The following is a 23903-nucleotide window of genomic DNA, read 5'->3' as shown; positions in this document are numbered from 1 at the left end:
CAGGAAGATGGCAATGCATACACAGCATGGATCTGGCCTGGAAGAGGCAGATCTGGAGCAGCACTAGAAGGCGGAGTGATCTCTAGAAATGACAATATATGGCGGAATATCTGCAGCAGGGTCGGCCATAGATAGGCAGGTTTGGGCTGGCCAACCAGGCCTAGAATGGTGCAGACCAGGGACATCCAATGGGCCAGGTGTTGCAGCAAAGGGAGGGGCTGCAAGTGGGCAGCACCCTGCCCTTATATAGGGCCAAGAAGGCTGGTCGGCTGGCCAAACAAGCCGGCCAGCCCACAGCCCAAGAATGGGCAGCCCACAGCCCCATATAGGGGAGCTGATGGGGTCAGTTGGGGGACAGACAAAGTCGGCCAGGAGGCCCCTTCAAGTCGGTCAGTTTTGAGCCCCTTTGGGACCTATAAAAGGAGCCCTTTGGCAGGGCATTTCAACATCCAGCAGCCAGCAGTTTTCGGGAGCAGCAGGAGCAGCAAGACTTACTCTCAGACCTACATCTAGGAGGTAGAGGAGTCCCACTGGTGCTGCAGACTGAGCTCATCTAGGGCTAGAACCTAGGCTGTCTTCTAGGGCAGCAAGGTGCTAAGGTCTTTGGAAGGAGAGTCTACATACGCTCAAGGTCGAGCACGCGGGCTCAGTGATCTAGAGATATCCGGCAGATAGCAGAAGTAACTTGTGGTAAGATCAGAGGACCACATCCTGGTGGGACTCTGGCTCGATCTTTTGTATTGTGTCCATAGCTTTGGACGGAAATACATTGTTTTGGTGGTTTCTATATCTGGCTGGATTGTTGTCTATTTACTAGTCTGCACATCTAGTTGAAGCACATAAAGTTAAGAAGTTTGTGATTCCACATCTCACACGCACTGTGTAAGCTCCTGGGCTATTCTATCAGTCTTCCGCTGTGCAATTTCTAACAGACCAATCACAAGGATCCAACATATGTCTTCCGCTGTACCCTCTATTGGTTGATTTCTAACAAACCAATCACAAGGATCCAAGATCCATGGTACCTTATGGGGTTTGGTCAGTTCCTATCTTTTGCGAGGATAATTGGGTGGTTCTATTGGTGCCTTGAAATTTAAAAGACTCCAACTAAGAATTGTACCAATGTTCTCGAATGGACCTGTCGTTTCGTGAACGATGCAGAGAAGCTCTTGGAGATATTGGACGTGCAGGATTAGGTCCACATGAAGAAGACATCCTCGACTTATTCTTGAGAGCTTCTGGACAAAATGGGTGTCAAACCACGGTGTGTCATTAAAAAGGGGTGTTGGCTGTGGCTACGCTCATGAAAGGTTCCAACGCCATAAGAAAGATGGTGTGACTGAACATGGCTAAAACCGTGCCAAGTGAAGTGAGTAGAGCTGATTATGACTATCCACAGGATTTGCATCATGATGGAGAGGACCAGCCTATGAGTGAAATCCTGTAACAAGAACTCACACTAATGATCAGTAAACAAAGTAAATGAGGGAAAATAGAAATGGATATCTATCGAATGTTGGAATGGTCACCTCCCCATCTGTAAGCCCCCAAATGAGGAGAGCGTGGGGGGGGGAGACCTAGGGCAGAAGATGCCCAGAGAAGAGAAAGGGAGGGGGACTGCCACATGGGCAGCTCCTCACACAAAGCAAGAAGGGTACCTCGCAAGTCGTGGAGCTCCTGATGTACAGGGCAGACACGTGGACATCAGGGACCTGCAGCAGCCTGATTGCGCAGGGATTTCCAGCAAGGACAGACGGCGCAGCAGTACGGAAGGGTACGGTATGCATACGTGGCTGTACGGGGCTGGTGAAGGCCTGGCAGGAGGGTGAAGGCCTGGCAGGAGGCAAGGATGCTGCAGCAGGAAGGCGCCTGCATGAAGAAAGATGGCAGGGTCTATGGGCAGGTATACAGCCTGCAGCAGGGTCTCCAGCAGCAGCAAAGGGGAGCCTAGCAGCAGCCCAAAAGGGCCTGGCTAGGGCCCTTATATAGGGGCTGGTTGGGCTGAGCCAACCAGGTCGGTTGGGCCAGCCAACCTGGTCTGTCCAGTCGGCCCAGATTGGGACAGACTGGTCGGGTTTTTGACAGGCCACCTAGGCCTATAAAAGGAGGGGCTTCATGCCCCATTATTCATCCAACTATCCAGCAGTTCAGGAGCAGACACGAGCAGCCAGGAGCCACTCCCTTGGGCCTCACACTGGGGGTGAAGGAGAGTTGAAGGTGAGCTGCAGACTGAGTTCCTAGAGGCTGGACCTTGGCTGTCTTCTAGGGCAGCAAGGTGTTGTGATCATCATACCTTCTGGAGCAGTCATTCACAAGCAGGTTGGAGCAATGGAACAGGGACCTGTGTGCTGCAGACAAAGCTTGGCAAGGGCTGCCCACCTAGGCTGATTCACAGGCAGTAAGGTGGAGAAGAACACACTAGATGGAAAGTCAAGATCCGAAGCCATCTGTTGGCATGGAAGCTGTGGAAGATAGTGATTGGGACCGAGGAGAAGCCGGAGGACATTGTGGACAAAAGAGGTGAAGTTCTAGTTGAAGCAGATGCGGATGAACTCAGTGCATGGGAGGAGAGGGATGCTCAAGCCTTAGCAATGCTTATTGGCACGACAGCAGATGCTGTGATTCCTCATATCCAGTTGGCAGAGACGTCTTCAGAGGCGTGGGCCATACTGAAGGAGCTGTATGAAACCGATAATACAGCCCGTATCATTACTCTTTAGCATCAGCTTTATAATCTTGATATGAATGAGGGTGATAGTGTGCATGATCATCTGATAAAGGTGAAAGTTGTGCGGGACCAGCTCGCAGCAGTTGGTCAGAAGGCAGACTCGAGTCTAGAGATAGCCAGCAGATAGGAGAAGGACCTTGCGGTAAGATCAGAGGACCACACCATTGGGGGGACTCTGGATCTATCTCTCTTGTATCGTGTCCATAGTTCTGGACGGAAATATATATATTTTGGTGGTTTCTCTATCTGGCCGGTTCATTGTCTATTGATGAGTCTGCACATCTATTGAATGCACATAAGTAAAGAAGTTTGTGATTCCGCACCCACACCACACTGTGTGAGCTCCTCGGCATTACTATAAGTCTTCCGCTGTGTGTACCCTCTGTTGGGTCATTTCTAACATGGAATGCATACGTTTGTTACAGCACCTTGGGCCTTTCCTCCTTTCTTCCACCACCCCATCTTCACATGCCTTTTGATGGCTATCACCGGTCTCATTCCTCCCCTCATTTTACTTTTGTTTAAGGTAAGTGTTTCCCCATCACGTAACTCCTTTCATTGCTCTAGCTCATACCTACTTGACATTCTCTTCCTTTCACTCTCACAACAACCTCACTAGTTCCTCTTTCAGATAATGAGTTAGACACCTGGCAAGAGCCTTTGACAATCTAAGCACCAGTAAGGAGAAAGAGGGACATCGCAAGGGTCGAGAACTTCAACCTAGTGGTAAACGTCTGTCCTTTGATTTCTGAGCTTACGTAATCCCGTTATTAACAACATTGAATGATATAGAAACCTCCTGGCCTTCTTGGGCCAACCCTGCGAAGTTGACGCGATCCCCCTCATGATTTTTCTTCCCTTCACGAGGCGCTCTTTCTAGCCTGCGTGACTTTTGCTGCTCATGTCACGATCGTCCCACGATCACTGCTGGACTTTCCTTTCTAAATAAACATTATGGAACAATTGAGGCTTTTACTTGTCCAATTGCACACAGATATCTTTATTGCACTCGTCGCATTGGTATTGACTTCAAACACTGTTTTCCTTAAAAAACCTTATTTCGATCGTTGATGGCGTTCGGTCATAAGTCCCGTGTGATTTATTTTCGCTCTCAGACGATTAAATTGGCGCTCTTAGGAAACTTACTTGATAGAAACCGACGAGGAACGCAGTTTCGTGCCCCCGTAATAGGTTCCGGACCGTGCTGTAGTCCAAGTACGAAAGAACAACTGAGGCTCCCAGCGCGACAAGGAGACCGTAATAGGTCAGAGAAGTTGCGGCGAATGCCAATTCCAAGTACTCCAATCTCTGAGGCAGAGCACCCATTGAAACTGGGAACTGTGAAACCGAAGGGCCGAAGGTAAAGAAGGCCATGGGAAGCCATGGGCTGCAGGTTTTTGAAGACGATGAGCTGAAGTTTGCACGGTGGAAGAAGACGAGGAGCTGAATTTTGCAGAGTAATCTAGCTTAAAATGAGAATGGTTGGCAACGTAGGTGCCCCCTAGCTATTCCACTTCTACAAGCAATGTAACTCCCAACATCTACTCCTCATTTCAATATCAACAAGGTGGTGAACCCACAACCCCAACCCACTTACTACCCGTGGACTAGTAGAGTCATAGAGTAGCTCCGAAGGAAAGCCAGAGACAAGAAGATGCAGAGAGGCAGGTCAAGTACCTGCAGCGACAGCTTGAAGACAGTAGAACGGATGATAACCAAGCAGAGGCCAATCTAGCAGAACAACTTGATGCTTGGAGAGCGGAAAAGGAAGCTCTTTACCAAAAGTTCTGCAAGATATAGAACGCATTGAATATTGGGAAAGATGATATTATAGCTCAACTGAGAAGGGACAATGCACCCATTACGGCGGTGATGCAGGAGCTACAAGAGAGCTTTAAAGACAGGAAGGATTCCACTCAGGAAGAGAGTGAAAAGTATCAAGATCGGACCGAGAGCAGCCACGGTGGAGCACAAGGAGAGAATGAGAATGTGGAATATTGGAAAGAGAAGGCGAACTATTGGGCAGATAAGTACATATCTCATGCAGCCTCAAATATCAAATTCTCTTGAAATCTGATGTAAGATTCTCAAAGAAGAACCAAAACAAAATTCAAATGAGGATGAGAATGTGGAATATTGGAAAGAGAAGGTGAACTATTGGGAAGACAAGCACATATCTCGTGCAACCTCAAATATCAAATTTCCTTGAAATTTGATGTAAGATTTCCAAAGAAGAACCAAAACAAAATTTAAACGATAGTCATATCTGCTTGCAAAATATGATTTAAACTAATTATGTTCATTAAAGCACTAATGGTTTTTGTAATTCTTGTTATTTATTGTTAATAAATTTACAAGCTCACATCTCATTCACATCGAATTGCTAATTTCACGAGATTCAATACAAGGTTTTCAAAGGAGCAAGTAATAGCAAATAGAGTATAAAAAGAGACATGTTGCCCATCCCACACTCGGGTGCCTTCAAGAGTTGAATCTCACTTTTTATAGCATTATAGCTATTTGCTCCAAGATATCTTCTTACCTCTGAGCAATTGTGGTGGTGCTTTACATGACACGATGATATGAGGACAATCCTCTCAACTATACTATCCACTATTGCGATTTACTAGTTCAGTCCAACTAGCCTCTCCAAGACTCTCAAAGAGAGAGAGAGAGAGAGAGAGAGAGAGAGAGAGAGAGATTAACATCTTCAAAAGAGACCTAGGCTTGCCTCATGGGCCAATGGGACAAGGTAAAATCAAAATAGTATCCCATACAAGCTAAGTAGTGCTATACTTTGAAACTCAAGTACTAGAACTTAAAGCTCAAAAATTTTGTGAGAAAGTGGAGATATATTCAACTACGATCCTGGTGCCATGGTAGTCCTCTGATGGGATATGAAGATATCTTGTCCTTGTCTTTATCAGGTCATCTCTTGCTATGGCACGGGGGGTGTGGCCTCCTTGATCTCTATATCTGATGCTCATCTAATGGACCATGTCAAGAGTGGCATCTCGACTCTGACGGTCCCCTTTGAGTAGATCTAGGATAAGTTGGGCCTCCATCATGCATGCTTTGGTCAATCTCTTCTCTGTGCATGGTCTTTGTGGCTCTGCTACCACAACTCCTTGTTACGTCTCCCGCTAATCCATCTACCCTCATATCAATTAGCTACTCCTCCTTCCACTCCTTTGTGTCCTGGTGCCGCCTTGAATGTGTAGAAGTCTAACATGCCAATGTGTTTGGTCTAGCTTTATCTCATGTCACCGTCTGATCTATCTCTGTACAATTTTGTATTGCCTCCTATCTGGTCTAGCTTTGTCTCCTATCCAATCTAGCTTTGTTTCCTGTGTCTCGTCTAGCTTTGTCTTATGTGACTATTGACCTCCTGCATGCTGATGTGTTTCACCACGGTGTCTCTATGTTGTGGCATCTCGACCAAGGAGACCAATACAAACCTAATCATGATAGTCAATTAGCCAAGAAAGTGGTCCAAGTACTAGAAAAGGCCACAGAGAGAGAGAGAGACACACACACACACAGAGAGAGATTTCTTTAATGTTTAAAAAAGCATTTCTACCAAATATTTGTTGGTTACATGGTTCAATAATTGACATGAACCAAATATGTTTTTTTGGGGGTTTTCTTTAATGAAAACCTTTTCTTTTTTAAAAAGTATATTACAATTTTCCCAGGATTGGGTTTGTGGCGTAATAAATTTTGATTAATTATGTTATGACAATTATTTAGATGAAATAAACTTGTGTTCTCCTTGCTCTTATGAGCTTTATATTACTTGGTAAAGTTGAAAGAATAGAGAGTCACGTTTTATGTTCTTGCACGCTCATGATTTTTTTAGAAAAATATTTATAAAAGGCTTCATTACTTATTTGATTATCAAACCTTTACTAGTAATGGGACTTAACTTTTTGATTACTAAACCTTTACTTTATTTGGCCTAACCTTTTGCATGTTAACCCAAGCTTTAGAAATATGGATTCATGACTTTCCACATTTTATTTGAAGGATAATAAAGGATCCATGATAAGGACCTCTAAGTTTCATGCCTTTATTTTATTAAAGAGACACAACTCTTCTATCCTTTTGTGCATTGATCACCATACATACTTCTTCACACACACAGACGCACACATGCACATGCACACACACACGCACACGCACACGCACATGCACACACAAGCGCACGCGCATGCACAAGCGCGTGCGCGCACACACACACACCCCCCCACATGCACATGCACGCACACGCACGCACACGCACGCACACACATGCACATGCACATGCACATGCGGGCACACAAAAACACATGTTTTGCTCATTTTGTGGTATTGGATACTAGATTGAGTACATACACTCTAACTTATGTATACATGTTCCAAAATTTCGATGGCTATGAATGAAAACAACACACCTAGGGGACATATTCTAGATTTTTAGTAGAGGGGCTACATTACTTGGTAAACCATGCTCCAAAAGTGTGACGGCTTTTAAGTCAAGACACACACTTGTTGGGTATAGTGCATTCCCCAGTAGGCAAAGAGCATGGTACAATTGTGAACATATATTCACTAAATATCCATAAATTTTGTAGGAGATCATGAAATGGTATGCCCCATATGCAAACCCGAGGTATATTAGGCATTTCTATGATGAATGCTCCTAAGGGATTGCAATGGCTCAAAGGAGGCTATTATTGGGTTAATAGTATCACAAGTTTGAAGGTTATCATAGACAACCACTTAATAGTGGCACATAAAATGGTGCACCACTATGCATAAACTATATGTATTCTAAGATTATAAGGACTAAAAGGGAAATCACACATATCCATAATTTTTGTGGGTTATGACGTGATTTGGATGATATCCAAACACAAATGCCAACCACATCATTTTTATTATGTTCATATGGCATTGTAATGGCAATGATTGGGTCTCTATCCTTTTTTGGGGGGGCCAATACGAAAAGTAACCATATAATAATTAAATATTACCTTATGTCTTTAGTGGAGACAAAGAGGCAGGTCATGTTGCTTGAATTGTAGTAATAGGGTGGATAGTCAGCATCCTCTGTGGACATAAACCAAATCATGTGCCTATTTATACAACTACATAATGTGGTCTTTTGAATGTTATGATTGTTGCCTTTTCCTTGAATTGGCATGGCAAGGACTCCTTGCAATTGTTTGTTCAAATGCAGGTCTTGGTCTCGAGATAAATGATACTACCTTTATTTGCCTTGTAGATGTATGTGCCTATATGGCATCCCTAGAAAAGGTGGATTGATCCCATGCTACTATAGTTGGCTATTAGTGGGTGCAAATGCCACTCTTGGATGGCAAGTGTGTGAACATAGATGATGCAAATAAGTCTTTACAAATGCTAGAGACCAACCACCCTACACATGACTAATTAATCCTTAATGCTAGTTTGACATTCCATAGTCCATACAAATTTATGTTCATTCTTCAAGCTCATTAAACGGTTGATCAACCTAAGGAAGCTTGCAATAAAGATTATGTAATAAAATAACAAGAGTAATGAGTACAATGGGTTTATAGAGTAATGAGAGTACAAATGACAAGAGTGATTTTTACAAATTACAAGAGCGATGAGTCATTGAGAATCGAGAGTAGATGGAAAGCCAAATCATCAATCAGATCCTCCTTTTATAGACTGAGTCAAACTACCTAGGGGTTCAAAACCTTTATCTATCATTTAGATTCTTTGGGCTCCTTCTTGACCGATCCTCTCCATCATCTTGACCCCTTCTGACTATGTGGAGACTCAAGGGGTGCCAAAATCCACAAAGAGCCAACTCATCCCCTAACCAAGAGAGCTCCAATGTAACTGTTATGTTAGACCTGCCAATGTTGCGGTACCACCACTTGTGTGCAAGCCCGAAGATTGACCAATAAACAACCTTGGTTGAAGCAATTATGTTAACAGCCATAGCCATGGAGCACAATGGCGGATCTGGCCCTATGGATTTTGAGCCACAAATGGCTTAGCATCAATCCGGTCCTATGGGTTTTGAGCCGCAAATGGGCTAGTAGCGGTCTAGTCCTTCTGGTTTTAAGCCTCGAATGGCTTAGGACATAACTAGTTGCCGGGATCATCCAAATTGGCAAGGATAACACAAGAGCCATTTGAAGACAAAGAAAAGGTTGGGAGAATGCCTTGGCACCATATGGGCCCAAGTGATTGTAACAAAAGAGAGACAAGTGAGAGTGGTATAAGGAAAAGGGTTGGCCCCCCTTCAAAAGGTGACTTGTATAAAAGGCCAAATGGTTGACTTTGGTCTTCATTGTTGTATGCACAAGTTTGGAATACAAGCTCCCTCTTCTCTTTCAAGAGTGTCTTTGGGTATTCTCTTATTTCCCTTGTAGTGCCTTTGTGTTTGCCACTCCATCCCCCTTCCTTCTCCTCTTCTCCTCCCCTTCTCCCTCTCTTCTCCCATCTCCCCTTTCCCTCTTTCTCTCGTGGAAACACATTGCAACAATCCGAGAGCCGCTTGAGTGACACATGTGGACTACTCGTGCTTTGCATTTCTCTCACAAGGAGTAGCTTGGAGTGGAGGATCCATCAGCATTCCTTCAAGATCCCCATGACATATGAGTGACCGTTGAGACCAAATCTTTGGCGCGTTGTTGTCGGGGAGTCCAAGGTATGCTTTTGCATTGTACTTGCCTTCTCTCATCATGGACCCCTCATTACTTCAAGCTTAACCAGGAGCATTGGTAGTGGAGTGGTAGGAGAGGAATGAGTGAAGAAGTGTGAGTTTTGGACGGAAAAAGATGAAGCTGTCATTTTCTTTTTGTAAAGCATTTTGGATCATGTGAAGCTTGTTTTTTATGTTTTCACCATTTTGAATTGATAGGAAGATAGTTTAGAGGTTTGCCAAGGTGTATGTGATAGCAAATTCCAACAAAAACACACAAAAGCAATGCTTTGAGTGAATTTAAAATTTGTTTGGAAGGAGAATCTGTCACATTCTGCAAAACATCTCATTTGTCATTCAAATGTTGTTTTTTGGATTGAATAGGTAGAATAGGTGACACTGTGAGTTTCTATCTCCATGACCCATTGCTTTAGCTTTCTGTCCCCATGACCCATCATCACCTTAGCTCTATCCCCACGACCTGGCTCTTGTTAATCACCTAATCCACTGCCTTATTTATGATGTGTCGGGGACTGCTACCCGTGGCCTTGAGCCTATTCCCATGATCCGTTGCCATACTGTTAACTCTACGACCGTTGCCATCCTGGTATCCCTCTGAGGCAACTAACCCACCGACTGTTGCCTTTAGTCTATCCCCACACCATATCGTCTTTTACAGCTAACCTCCGACAGTTGCCTTACTCACATCCCCTTTACTTGATCATCCCGTCGTGCGTTGCTTTAACACTATTCCAACGACCTTTTTCATACCCATCTCACCCTAACCCACCAACATGTGCGAACTGCTATCCCTACACCCGTGGCCTTGAGCTCATCGTAAATCTAACCTGCTGACTGTCGCCATAAGTCTATCCCCACGCCATGGCTTAGCTCTGGGAACAGATTCTTTGTAAAAATTGAATTTAACGTAGGTGCACCTCCATAGAGACCTCATACATGGAATTGAGGTCTGGAAGAATTTTGTCAAAGGAACCCGTGCTCAAGGATAGTATTTCAAAGTACGCATAGCCCACCTTTCGCCCAAGTTTGCGGTTAGCTCCAATAGGGAGCTCAATTCCCAGCTCTTACTTCATGTTAGGGCCTTGATGTGAGGACCCATCTAGCTCCGATGAGATCGAGAGCTTGAACGAAGAAATGCAGGACGCCGCTAGCCCGAGGGCTTCTGAAGCCCCATATACTGGCCTAGCTCCACCTCATTTTGTTGCTCCTTTCATAGCCTCCAAGTTAGGATGTACGATATCCAACATGTTTGGACAGTTGGGCCGAACAGATTTAGAAAAAATGGAGAACCCGTGTATGTCCACAAAAAGGGGGGGCCAGCGATGACAACCAGTGCTTGAGCCACAGGTAGGGAAAGGGATTGAGGCCGCCTTTGTGGACTCAGGACCCAAAGTATTCAAAGGGCACCCTGACCCTGAGCACATGGAGGGTGAATAACCATGGATGAGGGACTTTGTAGAGCAAAACCCTGGCTGAGGAAACACACAAGACTTCCAATGGGGAAACTCTTATGAACTTTCGACCTTCCAACCGCCCACAATAATCGCCCACTATGTGGCCCCGCAAGCTCCACCTTACTGACCAATGCAAGGAACATCCATGCAGATGTCTGGTATCCTGCTTCCTCTTGGAGGTTGATAGTTTAATCCCACAGCTGCAGCTCTGATGTACAGGGGAGTAGGCTTTACAGCCCCAACGTTGGTACCGGTAACATAATGGATCCCACCACCCGTGCAAGGCTTGAGGCCCACCTCTATGACCCATTAGGCCCACAACAACGCTGCCTCCACAAGCTTCCCAAATGGTGTTATCGGATGAGGCAATGCGGATTGGTGAATGCTCTAGGAAGGGGGGCCACCCCACCCTTGGCGACATCTGTATTCTCAGCAGGGGTCACCAATCCCTCAAGGAGCCGACCCATAGCCATCTCCAAATTGTTAACTAAATTTCTTTAGGAAGGATATCCAATCTCCCATGTGGAGCGATTCGAGAAAATCTATGAAGTATTTAGTGCTCTCGAAGATCTGGAAATGACTAATGCATTTGGATGGTAAGGCAAGCCAATGGTACAAGGCCCTCAGTCCAGAAAAGAAAGTCAGTTGGGAGATGTTACGGAAGGCCTTCATCGTAGGATTTGCCCCCAATGGTCATAAGTGGAGCTCGATTAATCAGTTATATGAGGTGAAATAGAATGATAAGGAATCCCTCTGAGATTACATTGCTAGGATCAAACACCTCAATTCCTTGCAAACTGCATGAGAGGCGACGAATGATTGTTGCCATGCTTGCTCATTGGATTGGCAGACTCAAAGCTACATGACCACTTAATGGTTATGAATCCCACTTCTTTCAAACTCTACAACAAGGTATCCATCCATATAAGTGATAATATGATGGATAAGGTTGCCTAGGACCAAACTACAACTCCATCCGAGGTATCACAATCGATAAGGTCTTCTAGTACAGAGCCTACCAAGAAGGAGAACAACAAACCTAAGGGTTTGGATATAAGCGAGTTGGGTCTCTAACCTACTAAATTAGTTGGGCTAGTAGTGGAAGTCAGGAGCGTCCGAGGAAACACTGAGTAACCCCCACTTATTCCCTAGGAGGGACAATATTTGGTGCGAATTATGCAACGGCAGCAATCACCCCTCCAATGAGTGTCCCTGCCTCAGGGCAAGGTAAGCCCTCTACTGTGCACACTGCAATAGATGGGAAAACCACAACACCTCCCAATGCCAATTTTTGAAGGTCCTTCCCCAACCGATCTATCAGCAGCCAAGACTCCAATTAGCCATGATGGTCCCACCCATTCTGATGAATGCACAAGGAGCCCCTCTAGCCAATCTAGGGCAATATAGGGCACAACAGTCTCCCTTACTACCACCCATACTGGGCCCGCAACCGCCCCTAACTTGTATAACTCTAGTCAACCAAGTATTGGTGGAAGAACTACCTAATGATTGGGAGGAGACGAACATGATCGCGGACATCCAAACTATTGCCCTTATGAGGAGGTAAGGGGCATCATAAGTCACTACCTCCTACATGAGGATCAACATGTCCCAGACAATGCTGCTTGTGGCCGCGAGGACAAGAGACATGAACTCCTTAGCATGAAGGCCCCTAATCCAATGCTATACATGCCAAGGTCCATATAGAGCAAGCAAATGCCCATATAAGGGCTAAGCAAACACCCTGTGTCATACTTTAAATGCCAAGGGCTGCATTTTTTAAAGGACTGTCCATATAGGGATCTTACCCCGGTGGTTCCACCCACAATAGGCCCCATGCCCTTGTGTGCTGGGTGTAGAGTGGAGCATTTATTCAAGGATTGCCCCCCTAGGAGACCAGCAACTTTGGCCATCCTGCCCAAGAGTACTAGCATCAATTTGCTAAGTATTGAACAGGGTCAAGTAGTGGTAGTGCGCTCTAAGGTCATCACAAGGATGCAGGCAAGGGCCATAGGCAAGAAAATGAAGAAGCAGACAAGGAGGACAAAATGTTTATGTCACAAAATCTTGACGCTCCCCAACTCCCACAACCCAGGTCCAAGAAGGTCACTAGAGTGGGCAAAGGAACGAACCAAGTGCTCATCCAAGATGGTCTAGATGAGGAGACAGTCACCCTTGCCACCTCCTCTACCTCCTGATGAACCCCTTCGCGATAGTGCCAGGTTAGTAGCCCTCCTCTTTGCAGAGGTCAAGATGCCAATCGCATCCTTGCTAGGAGGGAATCCTTCCCTCTAGTGAGACCTCTCAAACTGGATGAATGGGCAACTCCAATCCCAAGGTCCTACCAACCCCGAAGTTGACCAACCACAGGATGAGAGCCAGAACCTACCCAAGGTCCCCATCAATAAGTTAGGCCAGTAGTTCGAAGGTGATGATACTAATGCAGCTATCCCCATAACCTACAAGAACCAAAAGGTTGACACCATCCTGGATGGGGGAGCGGGTGTGATTGTCTGCACCAAGGAATGTTGGGATAGGTACGGAAAGCCTTCTCTTGAGCAAACCCATCTAGTGGTAAAGCTAGCTGACGATGGAACTGCTAAACCCCTGGGAGTTCTCATGGGTATTAACATTAAAGTATTTGGCTTCACGAACCTTGTTCGGTTTGTGGTCATGGACTTTACCCAAGAGCCCAAATATGAAGCCATTCCAGGCAAGCTCTTCCTGCAAATGTCCAGACTCATACATGATTGGCACATTGACAACATATATTTATGGCATGAGGAGCAAATCGTGTGAGTGGACTTGCGTACATACAAGTCCCACCCACTATTAGGATACCCATTTGCCACGGAATCCAACACAACCGACGAGAACACATCCCTAAAACTATTCCAAACTTGTGAGAGAGAAGGTGATGAGAAGGAGGCAAATGAATTTTGGTATGCCCCTCTCCCCAAGCCAGAGTTTTCTCATAATTGGATGCACATTTTGGCAAACATGGACGTCCCAGAAAGAATAGGATTTCAAATAACAACCCTTGAGCGATGGCTAAGTTTTTATACAAACAAGTCATTACAACTACATAAGAAGTCGATGCCATACTATCCCAGGGCAAATAGCCTGTGGCTGAGATCTCAAACAAAACATGCTACAAGATTATAACTTGCAGAGTCGAAGCCAAGTCGAAGCCAATCGTACCGACTGGGCGCACAAGCTCATCGCAACATTGTGGGCCTATCGAACATCTTACAAGGTGGCAACGAACTACACCCCCTTGGGCTGGAGACGGTTATGCCAATGGAGTATGTAGTACCCAGCCTTCCCATCACGGTCAAGGAAAGGCTTACCAAAAATGCCTTGGCAAAGTGCTTAATTAATCTTGAATGACTAGATGAAACCAGATTGCATGCAGCCTATTGCCTTCGAGTGGAGAAGGCAAGGCGTAAAAAATTGTTCGACTGCAACCTCAAGAGCAAAGACCTCAAGGAGGGAGACCTAGCACTCCTCTATAGCATCTGTAACACCAAGCACAAACCAAAATATAGGGGCATGGGTCCCTACTGTGTAGTGGAGAACACTTCGCAAGGCATGTTCTAAACAGTTACTTTAGATGGAGTGGAGATGGATGGCTACCTTAATGGTAGCAAATTGAAAAGATACTACAACCCCCTCACTCTACAAACCCTCCAAGCCATACATAGGGAAAAGGAGTTCAAGGCCAAGGTAGCCAGATGAAACGCTAGGCCATCAAAGAAGCCAAGGCACGTAATGCCAAAATTAGACAACAAAAGCAAATGAACTTGTTTAAGGCAACAGTAGAATACCTAGGACCTACCAAGCAACTAACAATAGACCGAGCTAGGTTGAGTGTCCAATTGTAGGGTCCAAGTACAAGCATTAAGGCACTCGTGGATCTAGAAGCAAGCTATAACTTCATCCCTAGCAAAGTATAGGAAGCACCACAAGTACCCCTAACCCTTATTGTTGCTTCAATTTGGGAAATCAGCAATCAACTCTTAAGTATATTGGGGTATGTGGACTTGAAACTAATTGTTTTTTCATGTTCTCCCCATAAAGATACTCGAAGAACATATGATATTGGGAAGGACATAGTGCTATGCCCTAGTTGGATTGCCAAATCTAGATTACCCCCGGAGAAGAGTAGCAGCGATAGTGAAGAGCAACTTAGAGGTGTGATAGATGCGCATGTACTTTCTCTCTATTGATTGCACATTTACTTCCACCCTAGGTGTTCCCTCTATAAGGGTAAAGACACCTCTTACATCCCACATCATTCTAAGAATTTTGAGCCCCCTCATGTTTTCAAAAATTAAATGCACAACAATATGCCTCTACCTTACACTTTGTACCTCCACTTGTAATATTCTTTGAGAATGCATGAGAGTTGCATATGCGCATTCACTTGTATCTTGGGGCAATCACATAGAAAAAATGTGACTATATGTTTACAGAGCACTGTTATGAAAATGTCTTTTAAAGAAAGTTTCATGTTTATATAGAGAATTGTATTTTTTAGTCATACAATGTTCACAGATAAAAGATTTAGCCTTGAATGCATGTCATGTAGAGTGACTTCCCTCGACTTGTACCAATATTCTTTAAGGATGCACAAGAAGTGCACATGCACATTCACTTGTACCAACAAGAGATGCCACTTTCATATGTAGGGATGAGGTTTCACCATGTGAACTTATTTTAAAAAGTGGATTTGAATTTCCAATACCAATAAATAGTGTAAAATTGATGAGTTTGATAGCACGTGAACTTTATTCATTAAAATTGGATTCTAAAATGCAATACCAATAAATATTGAACTTTATTTAGGATTCCAACTTCCAGTACCAATAAATATTCCAAAATTGATGACTTTGCTAGCATAAAACCTTATTTATAATTTTGGATTCTGAAATGATAAATACCGCACCTATTTGTACCTCTATATCAGAAGCTCCTCCATGCTCCAAGTTTGCTTATCACCCATGTTTCAAGCATTCAGCTCATTCATATCACAAGGTCTCATGGGTGAGTTTGCCCACATGATCGTTTGTGCATTCCTGGCTTAAGGGCACATCAATGCTGCCTTGGATTTGGTTGTCCCATAAACTGGCCTCTAGTGGGCTCTCTATCACCTTCCTCTGCACTGAGCATTACATTTCACATGTGCAAATGCAAGAGGATGTCCCGATATGCCTGGTTGGATTGCCAGATGGATTACCCTCGGAGAAAAAGTGCAACGATAGTGAAGAGCAACTTAGAGGTGTGATAGATGCGACTGAAAAGATGGCCAAAGTGTTCGAGGAGTTTTTGGTCAAGTCAAAAACCAATGCAGGGCATGTTAGTATCATCTACGACAGTGGGCTATGGTGGATTGGGGCCAAGAAGTGCAGCATTCCTGTGTATATATTCTTCCCTATGTCTGCTATTTTTCTGTCTTTCATAGCCCATATTCCAGACTTCGCCTCTCAAGGTCGCTTCGCTCTGCTACTGACGTTTTTGCTACATTTGATCTGTTCCATTTACCAGGCTTTCCGCCCCTTCATGCCTCAAAGCTTCCTAAGGTGGCATGGGACCCAAACACACTGTGCTCGTTCGAGTTTATGATCTGACTTGGATCTCTCTTAGTGATGCAACGGGGGTGCTGATCAACACAATCTATGAGCTGGAGTAGGAAACTATCGAAAGTCTAAGATGAGGTACAAAAGCACTAGATATCAAAGCCATCGGGCCACTTCTGCCATTACTCATTCCGACAAAGGAAAAGTGAATGAATCTGATCGGGAGTGCTTGGAGTGGCTGGACAAGCAACCGGACTCGTCACTTCTATATGTAGCATTCAAAACCATTGCAAGCATGGCTGCGAAACAGATGCGAGAGCTGGCGATGGGGCTAGAGGCGAGCCATCATCGCTTCATGTGGGTAGTAAGGATACCCCCACCACCCAAGACATGGAGGGAGATGTGAAGACTATGCTACTAGAAGGGTTTGAGAGGACGAAGGGCAAGGTGGTGGTGGTTAGGGGGTGGGCGCCGCAGAGGAGGGTGCTGGCACATAGGGCGATGGGGGGTTTCATGATGCATTGCGGGTGGAATTTGACGCTAGAGAGAGTCCATGTTCCAAGGTCGGGGTCCACTTACTTGCAATCTGTGGGGGTTAAAGGTCATTGTGCCTTTACCCTAGTTATGTACAATACTCAAACACATATATAAATAAATGAAAAAGAAGATTAGGGTGGTTTTGCACCCACCAAAACTTGTGTGGCTCTCTATCTTTCTCTCTCCCTCTTCCGTTCTTGCTTCTGTTAAGAGCACTCTCAACTAACATCAGAGCCCGGGTGATCTAGCTGAGCGTGCATGAATGCTTAGATGCATAGTATATGCACATGAGTCAGATGCTATGAGACATGAGTTTTGGTGATATTTCACTCTATTGTGGCATACACATTTGGGTGCACCTGGTATTTGGTGTGATTCTCTCTTGCAGGCACTAGCATTTGGGATTTTGCTTTATTTGCATCATAGCATCCTCTTCCATGTCTGAAAAGGAGATTTCTGGCATTAAAAAGTCTGATGGGACAAACTTTTCTTTGTGGAAAGAACAAATAAGGGATGTGCTTATTCAAAAGAAGCAGATTAAACCCTTGGTAGGGATTGAAGCTAAGCCTGCAAATATGTCTGAGGATGATTGGAATGAGTTGGATGCATTAGCAAAATCTACTATTAGACTTCATCTTGCAGAGTCAATTTATTTCACAGTAGTAAATGAGCAGACTATGGAAGATTTGTGGAAGAAACTGTGTGCCACTTATGAGAAGGAAACTACCTCTAATAAAGTTTACCTCATGAAGAGGTTGTTTGACCTGCAGATGAAGGAAGGGGTCTTCATTGCTTCTCACTTGAGTGAATTCAATATTATTTTTAGCCAGCTTCAGGCTCAGAAGATGAATTTTGATGCGAAGACTAAGGCAATATTTCTCTTATGTTCATTGCCATCCTCATGGGATACCTTCCGTACAGCTATCAGTAACTCTGCACCTGGTTAGACGGAAGTCCACGGATGGCAATAAGCAGGATGGAGCCTTAAATGTGCAAAGGGGTAGATCACAATTCAGGGGGAAGTCCCAAGAAAGAGGGAAGTCTTGTAACAAATCCAGGGCATGGAACATTGAGTGTTACCACTGTCGCAAGAAGGGCCATATGAAAAAGGATTGCTACAACCTGAAAAGAGAGCAAAAGGATAAGAAAAAGAATGCAAATTGGGGTGCAAATCAAAAGAAAGAGAGTCTAAGGGAGGACAAAGGAAAAGTGAAGATCGAGGAGATCAATGCAGTCACACATGATAGTGACAATGACGTTCTCTTCATGTTTACTTTATTTGCAAAGTTGCTTACCACTTCAAATGATGCATATTCCTAGGATTGGATTTTGGATTCTGGTGCTTCATTCCATGTTACTCCCCATAGGGAATGGTTCTCCACTTATGACAGTGGAAAGACAAGTTGTGTGCATCTTGGAAATGACTATGCATGTGACATAGTGGGAGTAGGTGACATAAAGTTTTCTTTTGCAAATGGGTCTGCATTTATTTTGAAACATGTAAGACCCAAGAGTCTTATTTCAGTGGGTCAGCTAGATGATGCTGGTTTTCACACCACTTTTGGCTTTCAGAGTTGGAAAATTCAGAAGGGCTCTATGCTTTTGGCCAGGGGTGCCAAGTGTGGGACTTTGTATCCCTTACATGTATCAGGGGTATTTGATCATGTTGTTGCAATAACCGAGCAACCAAGCACTTCTTTGTGGCATTGCAGGTTAGGGCACATGAGCCAGAATGGAATGAAACTTTTATGCCATTTGGGTTATGTATTGCATTTGAGTTTCTCTGATTTTGAATTTTGTGAGCACTGTCTCTATTGGAAGCAGACTAAATCAGCCCATAAAAGAAGGGGAAAGAAAGAGTTTGAAAAGCTTGATTTGGTGCATTCAGACGTATGTGGTCCCATGCCTACACAGTCATTAGGCGGGGCTGAGTACTATGTGACATTCATTGATGATGCAACTAGGAAAGTGTGGGCTTATGCTATAGCTCGGAAGAGTGATGTGTTCCAGGTATTTCAGAAATGGTTGGCCTTGGTTGCGAATCAGTCAGGTAGAATGCTTAAATGCCTACGGACTGACAATGGTGGAGAGTATCTCTCTCATGACTTTTAGCATTTCTGTGATACACTTGGGATTAAGAGAGCTCACATCCCCTCGTACTCCAGAGCAAAATCCAATTGCAGAAAAGATGAACCGTACCATTCAAGAAAGGTTGCAATGCATGCTTTCCAATGGAAGTCTTTTTGGTGGTTTTTGGGCTGAGGCAATGAAGACTGTAGTGCATGTGATCAATAGATCACCTAGTAAGAGTTTGGATGGTGGTATTCTTGAAGAGGCATGGAGTGGCAAGAAGCCCTCTTACTCTCATTTGCGTATATTTGGGTGTGAGGCATATGCACATGTGCCAAAAGAGCTTCGAAAGAAGCTAGATCCTAGGTCTAGGAAATGCAATTTTCTGGGTTATGGTGAAAGTGGAGAGATGGGCTATCGTCTCTGGGATCCAGAAGCAAAGAAGATCATACGCAGACATGATGTAGTCTTCAATGAGAAGAAGATGCATAAGGCACCCATGAGGGATGTGGAAATGTCTAGACCGCCTGATAGGTTTGTTCCAGGGGTAGACTATGTGATGCTTACTGATTGTGGGGAGTCTTCTTGCTAAAGAGAGGCTATGATGTGCGAGGATCAACGCAAGTGGGAGTATGCTATGCAATCAAAGATGAGTTCACTTATGAAGAATAAGACTTGGGACTTGGTTTCTTTGCCACATGGAAAGAAAGCATTGCCATGTAAATGGGTCTACAAAATGAAGGTCACAGGTGATGATGTGCCTAGGTACAAGGCCCGTTTGGTTGCTAAAGGGTTCAAGCAAGAGAAGGGTGTGGACTTTGATGAGATATTCTCTCCAGTTGTGAAGATGACCACACTTAGATGCATGCTTGGACTAGTGGCATCAGAGGATATGGAGCTTATGCAGATGGATGTCAAGACAGCTTTCTTGCATGGGGATTTGCATGAGGAAATTTACATGGTGCAACTGAAAGGCTTTGAAGAAAAGGGCAAAGAGCATTTAGTTTTCAAGCTAAAGAAGAGTCTCTATGGCCTTAAGCAAGCGCCTAGAGAATGGTATCACAAGTTTGATGCTTTCATTCGGTCCCAAGGTTTTAGAAGGAGTGAAATTGATCACTGCCTCTACACTAAAAGGGCTAAGGATAATAGCCTGATAATCTTGGCACTATATGTGGATGATATGCTATTGGCTAGCAAGAATGAAAGGCCAAGTTGCATGAGGCCTTTGATATGAAGGATTTGAAACTTGTAGGTCATATTCTTGGTATGCGCATCACGTGTGATCGGAGTAGGAAACTCCTTTGGCTTTCACAAAAAGAGTATGTTACAAAAGTATTGCAGCGTTTCAATATGGCGGGGGGGAAGGCAGTGAGTACTCCATTGCCTCCATATGTGAAATTGAGTCATACAGATAGTCCCAAATCAAATGAGAAAAGGGCCATGATGGCCAAGGTTCCTTATGCATCAGCAGTTGGGAGTCTTATGTATGCTATGATAGCTACTAGACTAGACGTTGCATTTGCAGTGGGAGTTGTTAGCCGGTATATGGCTGATCCAGGAAAGAGGCATTGGGAGGCAGTTAAGTGCATCATGAGGTACATGAAGGGTACCAAGGAGATGTGCATATGCTTTGGTAGAGGAGACATGTGTGTACACTTAGGTACATAGATTCAGACTATGCAGGGCATGTGGATAGTAGGAGATCCACTTCTTGTTATGTGTTCACCTTTGTAGGTGGTGCAGTGTCGTGGATGTCTCGTGCACAGAAGTGCGTTGCTTTGTCTACCACAGAGGCTAAGTATGTTCTAGCCACAGAGGGTTACAAGGAGGCTATATGGCTTTATCAGCTAGTGGGAGATTTGGGGATTCATACAGGTGTACCGACATTGCATAGTGATTCCATGAGTGCTATTTAGCTAGCACGGAATCCGGTCTTCCATGCAAAGACCAAACACATTGAGATCAGGTACCATTTCATTAGGGAGGTACTTGAGGACAAGCGCATAGAGCTTGTCAAGGTTCATATAGATGATAACCCTGTAGATATGCTGACAAAGAGTCTACCTAGACAGCGGTTTGAGTATTGTCGTGTATTAATGGGCATTGGATAGTATGCTTACTGGTTGTTCTCCCTTAAAGGCACATCGTCCTTTAAGTGGGAGGTTGTGGGGGTTAAAGGTCATTGTGCCTTTACCCTGGTTATGTACAATACTCAAACACATATATAAATGAATGAAAAAGAAGATTAGGGGTGTTCTGCACCCACCAAAACTTGTGTGGCTCTCTGTCTCTCTCTCTCCCTCTTCTGTTCTTGCTTCCGTTGAGAGCAGTCTCACAATCATCCAAACAAACTAGGTGTTAGAACATAATAGTTTTATTTGGGTAGACAGGTAATCCCTGTTTTCCCTGGCTTGTTATCGCTTTATCTAAGAATATAGACAACCATATGGATTCTTAAGGTGATGCTTAAGTCACAAGTGGAGTAAGGAGCGAATGAGTGCATGGATTAAGAAGGGATTAGAGAAGGTATGGGACGATTAGTGGGCTTGGTATGTGGGGTGGCTAAAAAGAAAGTGTAAAGGGAAGATTTTATGGGGGTACACAAAAGAATAATTCATAGTTAGGGAAGTATTCATGTGTGTGTGTGTGTGGCCCACCCCCAACCTAGAGGGTAAGACCACATGGTGGGGAGTAAGCCCACCATGTGTAGCTTACTCCCCACCTATTGATAACGAGTGAATAAAAGTGGATCTATATGATAAGTGTCAAAATGAAAAAATAATGCAAATAGTAAATGCGTAAACCACTTCTGCAAAATAGATATAAAAGTTAGTAAAAGATAAGGTGGATCACAACATAACTAGGGATTATCCATGCATGTGAATTAATTGTATGGCACTAGTCTGACCAAAGGCTAGTTGGGAAATCAAAGTGTGTGTTTAGATTAAAAAGTCCCATCAATAATTGAGCCATACAATTAATTCCATCAAGTGGATAAAAAGTTTAAAAAAGGAAAACCTATAAGGAAAAAATGTTTGAGACATCTAAGTTGAAAAATGCAACTAGAGTTTGCAAAAATTTCGATCAAAATTAAGAATTTTTTAATAATATTGAGTTTGACAAACATAATATTGAAAAAAGTGTCGAATCCTTAGGTAGTCCAGGTTTCGAGGTTGGGGTCCACTTACTGTTGAGATATGGTGCCATGAGCACATATTAGAGGCTAAGGTATGGTATAGGAAAGAATTAAAGTAGCCACCCTAGGATGTGGAGATGTGGATCAAGGATATCCACAAGGAGAGATGTGGATGAGAGGATCTGAGAAGTGTTGACTATTATAAAGGCTCTCTCTATATAAGAAGCCTATCATGTATTGTTGAATATATATTTGCAATAGATTGAGTGATGCCTATCTTATGTCTCTCATGGTGTCACTATCCTCCTAGATCCCTCCCTTTTTACATGGTATCAGAGCTCCCTTGCCTTTCGCTAAGCCATTACGATTCTTGACACACACAGAGAGAGAGAGAGAGAGAGAGAGAGAGAGAGAGAGAGAGAGAGAGAGAGTGATCGAGAGATCGAGAGATCGAGAGTGTTCTTGAGTGATTGTGAGGATTCTCTTTCGTTGAGAGAATTTCCATTTGCTCAATAGAATTTCTGTCCATTTGAGAAAATTTTCATTCATTTTGAGAGATTTCTAAGGGATTTCTTAGTTCATGACAGAATATCGTTTCCTTGAGAAAGAACTCCATTGTGAGAATTGAGAGAGATTCATTGAGAAATAGGAAGAGATAGCATCCAATTTTTTGCATTAGCCCTGACAATTCTGAGAGAGAGGTCTCAAACCTTGTTTTTTAGGAGCTTCTCTATCTAGAGATTGCTCCTTCACAGCACTCAGCTGACTGTAGCCTCCAACGAGTCTCACATAGGCTTTACAGCAACTTGACTCCTCAAGTAAGCTTATACAAGCAACAACGAATGGGTAGCTAACTAAGCTAAGCTCCTAAGCTAAGCCTCTCCAACAAGTCTCCTTCGACGGCCATCCCTCTCAAGGCTTAGTAGAGCAAAGGCTTAGCTCCTACATGGATTGCAACAAAGGAGGCTGCTCACAATGTCAACTACTCAAGCTAGCAAAGTTGCCCACCATTAACAACTCTCTTGCTCCAATGCCGTCCTAATGGCTCCATAAGCTCACATGTGACCCTACAACAATAGCCCCAAACAACTCCCACAGCCCTTGACCTACTTCAACAGCCAGCGAGGTGGACTGACAGCAGCAACGAGACCTCCAACTACCCACTTCTATGGCTCCCTCAACGAGCGACTCTGCAATGTCTCTTAGCTCCCGTGAGCTCCTAGCCTCTAAAAGAGCTACCTCCAAGCAACGGCTCTACAATAGCACCCATGAATGGGCCAACCGGATGCCTTCATCGCAGAGCCATCTCCAAGCTACACCACATGCATAGCCTAGAAACACCCACAACCAGTCGACCAATACTCCAGCAATCGACCGATCGATCTCTGCCATCAATAGCGACGCCTTGCCTCCACCATCAAATGCCTTATGTCTGTGGTTCTCTCTTTTTCTGACAAGTGGCATTTCCATGTCATCAGCTCCATTTTTTACCTTGGTTGAAAACATGGTAACTAGAGTGGTTAACGGGGTTAGGTTTCTTGGTTTAGTTGAATCATGGTTAAGTTTGTGTAACCTTGGGTTAACAAACTTAGGTTAGAAGGTTGCCACATGGCATAGTGCCACCTCGACACATAGCCCCTGCTATGCACAGTGTATCTACAGCATGTGAATGACCCCTATGCCACATCATCATGCC

At 44.2% G+C, this 23903-nt stretch overlaps 1 protein-coding gene across 2 annotated transcripts in view; it reads right to left on the bottom strand.

Annotated features, from left to right (window-relative positions):
* Window positions 1-23903, bottom strand: part of LOC147905943 (ATPase GET3B-like) — a 221915-nt gene that overhangs the window by 56287 nt on the left and 141725 nt on the right. The window contains exon 2 of one of the 2 annotated variants that reach the window (XM_087375746.1): window positions 3875-4194. In XM_087375746.1, coding sequence (XP_087231872.1) covers window positions 3875-4112 — 238 coding nt within the window. In that variant the 5' untranslated portion in view covers window positions 4113-4194. Of the gene's footprint in view, window positions 1-3874; window positions 4263-23903 lie in introns of those variants that run through there. The other variant, XM_087375739.1, reaches the window with a different exon arrangement.

The sequence above is a fragment of the Dipteris shenzhenensis genome, chromosome 1 (assembly GCF_047967505.1).
Source record: "Dipteris shenzhenensis isolate YYH24624 ecotype China chromosome 1, Dip_SZ_1.0, whole genome shotgun sequence".
NCBI classification, from domain to species: Eukaryota; Viridiplantae; Streptophyta; class Polypodiopsida; order Gleicheniales; family Dipteridaceae; genus Dipteris; species Dipteris shenzhenensis.
This window is presented reverse-complemented; position numbering and strand designations above follow the sequence as displayed.